The 5,000-nt window shown below is 33.3% G+C and overlaps 1 protein-coding gene across 1 annotated transcript in view; it reads right to left on the bottom strand.

The window, feature by feature from the left end:
• The window catches only part of LOC125031564 (neuronal acetylcholine receptor subunit alpha-4-like), an 83,535-nt gene extending 78,777 nt beyond the window's left edge, over positions 1-4,758 (bottom strand). Inside the window, exon 1 of the mRNA XM_047622445.1 lies at positions 4,350-4,758. Coding sequence (XP_047478401.1) covers positions 4,350-4,458 — 109 coding nt within the window. The 5' untranslated portion in view covers positions 4,459-4,758. The remainder of the gene's footprint in view (positions 1-4,349) is intronic.
• Between the last annotated feature and the right edge of the window lie 242 nt (positions 4,759-5,000).

The following is a 5,000-nucleotide window of genomic DNA, read 5'->3' as shown; positions in this document are numbered from 1 at the left end:
GCTCCATAGACACTGCCTATCTACTCACGCTAGAGTAATGATAGCGAAGCTTTACACAAATTCCCCGCGGGCACTCGGTGGAAATTGATTTAGAAATTCAAATCCCAGTGAGGTATTTATGGAAGACGGGTTTAATGCAGTGACTCGTTGATAGTGAGATTCCAGTTCCTTTTAGTGGGCCTTATGATATGGTTGGTTTAGTACTCGTCCTCCGGGTCATACCTGGAACTGCCGAGGTTCGAGGCCTGTGGTCAAGGAGGGTTGTTATTTATCCGTATCAGAGCGGCATTGCAATAGTCTATCTTTCATAATAGGCTAGTGAAACTAATTATGATAAATAGGAGACCGCCGCCAAGAACTACATCATTAATAACAACAAAAACTAAAACACCAGCAATAAAAAAAATAACAATGATAATAACAGTGAAAGATGTAGCAGTAGTAGTATAATTATCATTTCTATTTTCGTTATTATCAGTAGTAATAGCAGTGAAAATAATAGCAATAACGTTATCATTTATAATAGTAGTAATACAAATAAATAATAATAATAATGATAATGATGATGATAAAAATAACTAATAACAATAATAATAAAATGACAAGGGTACAATTGAGAATTTATATACCAGTTTCAACAATATCTTCATCAGAAATACATGCATTTCTGATGAAAATATAGATTGATCCGTTTGAATACTTTCTGTGGACTATGAAAATAATCGTTCTAATTATACCTTTCCTTTACATTTGTCGAAACAACAATAATAATAATAATAATTAATAAGGGTGTTGATGATGATGATAACGAGGATGAGGATGATGATCTTGATGCTAATGCAGATGTTGATGATGATAATGATAATGATATTGATAATGGTAATAATAATGGTAATACTAATACAAATAACAATAATAATAATAATAATAATAATAATAATAATAATAATAATGATAATAATAATAGTAAAAATAATAATAATAATGATAATAATAATAGTAAAAATAATAATAATAATACGTATACTAAATTTAAGATAATATATAATGATAATGGTAACAGAAAATGATAATAATATCAAATATCATAATAATAAAAACAACAACAGCTATAGAAATAATAGCAAAAATAATAATGATAATAACAGTAGAGATGACATTATGAAGACAGAAATAAGTTATTATAATTATGATAATGATACTAATATTAACACAAATGATAATAATAATGAAGATTTTTAAAAAATGATAATAAATTACAAGGTTTCATAATAACAATGAGGATGATAATCATAACAATACCAATAATAATGATGATAATGTTAATGACAATGGTAATAACAATGAAAAGAACAATAATGAAGGTAATGATAATAATATTAATAATAACAACAATAATAATTGTAAAGCCAAAATGAATAATAATAATAATAATAATAATAATAATAATAATGATAACAATAACAATAATAATAATAACAATAATAACAATAATAATGATAATAATAATGATAATAATCATAATAATAATAATAATAATAATAATAATAATAACCAAACAACAATTATGATATTAGTAGTAGTAATAATTAAAATATCATTATCAGAAAAAATGATAATAACAATAATGAACCTGTTAATAAGAATAAAAAAAATAATGGAACGGGTAAGCACATAACAGCAATAACAGAAACGATAAAAAAATATAAAAAAAACAATAATAATAATGTTAGTTTTACGATTATTATTCTTACTTTCCTTATCATTGAAATCTTAATTATTTTCATTATCACTTATCTGTATTATCATCCGTTATTATTTTTATTTTTATTATTGTTATCATTATCATTATTAGTAGTAATATTATTCTATTTCCTCTTTTTTATGCTTTTTATTGTCGTCCATACCACTCTTTCAGTAGTAATTGTTGTTTAAATTATTATCATTATCCTTCTTCTTTTTTTAATTTTAATTCTCATTAATCTTATAACACATTACTATTATCGTTATCTTTATTATCACATTGATACCATTTTTTACATCATCATTGTTTTCATTGTTGGTGTTGCTGTTATTAGTCATTATTGTCAACATGATGATGATGATGATGATGATGATGATGATGATGATGATGATGATGATGATGATGATGATGATGATGATGATGATAATAGTAATAATAATAATAATAATAATAATAATAATAATAATAATAATAATAATAATGATAATGATAATAATAATAATAATAATAATAATAATAATAATAATAATAATAATAATAATAACAACAATAATAATGATAATAATAATAACACCAAATTCCTACTACTAAATTATTATTAATAATAAAGCCAATAATAATAACTATAAGAAAAGAGTAATTATGTGAATGAGAAAATTAAATAGAGATGATAACAATAATAATAATAATGACGATGATGATGATGATGATGATGATGATGATGATGATAATAATAATAACAGTAATGACAATAATAATAACGATGATGATGATCAAAATAACATTGATAATAATAATAAGATAATTATTTTTATCATTACAATTATTATCATTATCATTATTATTGTTCTTGCTGTTGTTGTTATTATTATTATAATTATTATTATTATTATCCTTATCTTTATCATTATCATTATCATTATCATTATCATTATCATTATCATCATCATCATCATCGTCATTATTGCCATTATTATTATTATTATTATTATTATTATTATTATTATTGTTATTATTATTTCTATTGTTATTATTAATATCATCATTATCATTCTTTCCATTATTATTATTATAAAAATTGCCATTACTATAATCACCTTTATGATAAGTATCACTATCGTTATTACTATTATCGTTATTGTTACTAACACTATTTTTTTTAAGGGTAACAGTAAAGAAATTCGTTACCACTTTTGTTGCTGTTATTATATTCACAATCCTTTTCATTTGCAATATTGCACTCTATTTAGAGAATTGTTTACGTCCCTCTCATTATGTCGATGAAGATGACAATGAAAACAAAAACACTGACAAGAGGGAGAGTGAGGCGACGTTGAATAACAAAACAAAGAAGTTTCTTGATTTGCTTTTCACGTTTGAACAGTCATTTAACTGAGGCGGTTGACGAGGGACGTTAGGATTTAAACGGCTTCATTCACTTGAAAAATTCCCATTTCCCTGTTTCACAATTCGCCTATCATCTAATTATTTACACTAATTACTCTCATTAACACCAAACGCATCACCTACTTCATTAACACCACTGTATCTCATTCATTATCATATCATTTACCTTGAATAAATTATGAATGGCAATGTCATGGCATTTAAAGTACAATATGTTTAGCAGTTATTTCTCAAATGGTGAATAACAGATCACTAATGAATCGGGTATTGAAAGAACAAGGGCCTAATAACAATGGTGCTTGTACTAGTGAATGATTGTGCTGGATTAAGTTCACGGTGTTGTATTGTTTCGTGTGTGTAGTGACGTCAGAAGAAGGGGTAGGTGAGAGGGAGAGATGAATGTGGTTATGGACGGACGTATCGATAACAGCGTAGGTTTCGTATTGCTGGATACGATAATAAGTGCGTTTTGATGGGGGGTTATTACAAAATGATGGTGGTTATTCGTATTTCGTATAATACATTCCAGTCCACGATAGTTCATATTGTCTGAAACAACAAATGCAGAGATTGATTTGGTCCCAAGTGCTATTGTTAATCATATGGTTTATCGACGATGTAAATAAAGCTCCATTCTTCGACGAACTGCACAACAAAGGCAAAAAGAAAACAAAAACAGGGTTCCAAGCAGGAATTCAGGAAGTTTACGGCAGGATAAGAAAAGCGAAGATTCATGATCCGAGAGCCCGGGTAAAGGGATCAGGCGGAATCACTGCTTACGGGCCAGCGAGGAAAAATGGAGGCTTATTTGGCCAAGAGGAGGCTCATGAGATGTGCCAGAGGTTCAAGCGTCACGGGGAATGAGACTCCGAAGGCGAGGAAGAGGTTCATTTAGCTCTTGTAAGTACGGATAACGACCTGAAGACTCGGTGGTTTGTGGTACAAGATAAGGGGAATATAAGGGGAGAGGGGAAGGGGCTTTGGTGATGCGCCTGTGGGTATGGGGGTCTGATACCGGTAATGGGCGAGTAAGTGTGGGTAGGATTGGATTCCCTCTAAGGATTCGACTCTGTTGGAAGTGTTCCAGTGAGTCGTGTCGAAGAGATATATACTCCTAAATACGCCATGTTGGACCTTCAGCATGTACCAGCCTGTGCCTTGGGGGACATGAACAGCATGCTGCGTTACGGGACGTTACCTGAATGGAGTACTGCGGCAAGGAAGAGGAAGAGGAAGAAGACGGGAGGCAGCAGGCGCGGCCAGGGACGGGACACGGTAGAGGTACTGGAAGCGCCCCTCGCCGCCATCTTTGCGGGCCCAGCCTGCTGCGCCCAGCGGTGGCTGGTGCCTCGCCTGCCTGCTGGCTGTCGTCACTGCTCAAGCGTCCTTCTGTTTTCCCTTAAAACGCTTGAGCTCACCCGCGCCACATGGGTCTGCGGGGCTGGCGCTCCTTCAAGACACTTCCGCACTTAACACTCGGAGTTAGTGGCTGCAGCGACGCGTCCGACCCCCGCCATCCATACGAAGGGCTCTCACGTCGAGCTGGGGTGAGCACAGGTCATGTAGGGGGTGCGGGCGTGCGGGCGGGGTCGCGCTGAGGTCGGCACGCGGCGGGCGGCGGTGGAACACTGACGGCCTCCGCGCATGTGGAGGCCGCAGTCGCGCGCACCCGCACACACTCCCGCTCGTATTGACGCCGACACGTCGATACTCCCCGCCTCCCTCTCCCTCCACGCTCGCTCTCTTTCGCTCTCTCCCTCCCCTCTTCATCGCTTGCTCTCATCCTCTTCCCCTCACTCTCTCTCTCTCTCTCTCTCTCTCTCTCTCTCTCTCTCTCTCTCTCCCTCTC

Source organism: Penaeus chinensis, chromosome 13, assembly GCF_019202785.1.
Source record: "Penaeus chinensis breed Huanghai No. 1 chromosome 13, ASM1920278v2, whole genome shotgun sequence".
NCBI lineage: Eukaryota > Metazoa > Arthropoda > Malacostraca > Decapoda > Penaeidae > Penaeus > Penaeus chinensis.
The sequence above is the reverse complement of the archived record's forward strand: the minus strand, read 5'-3'. Positions and strand labels throughout refer to the sequence as shown.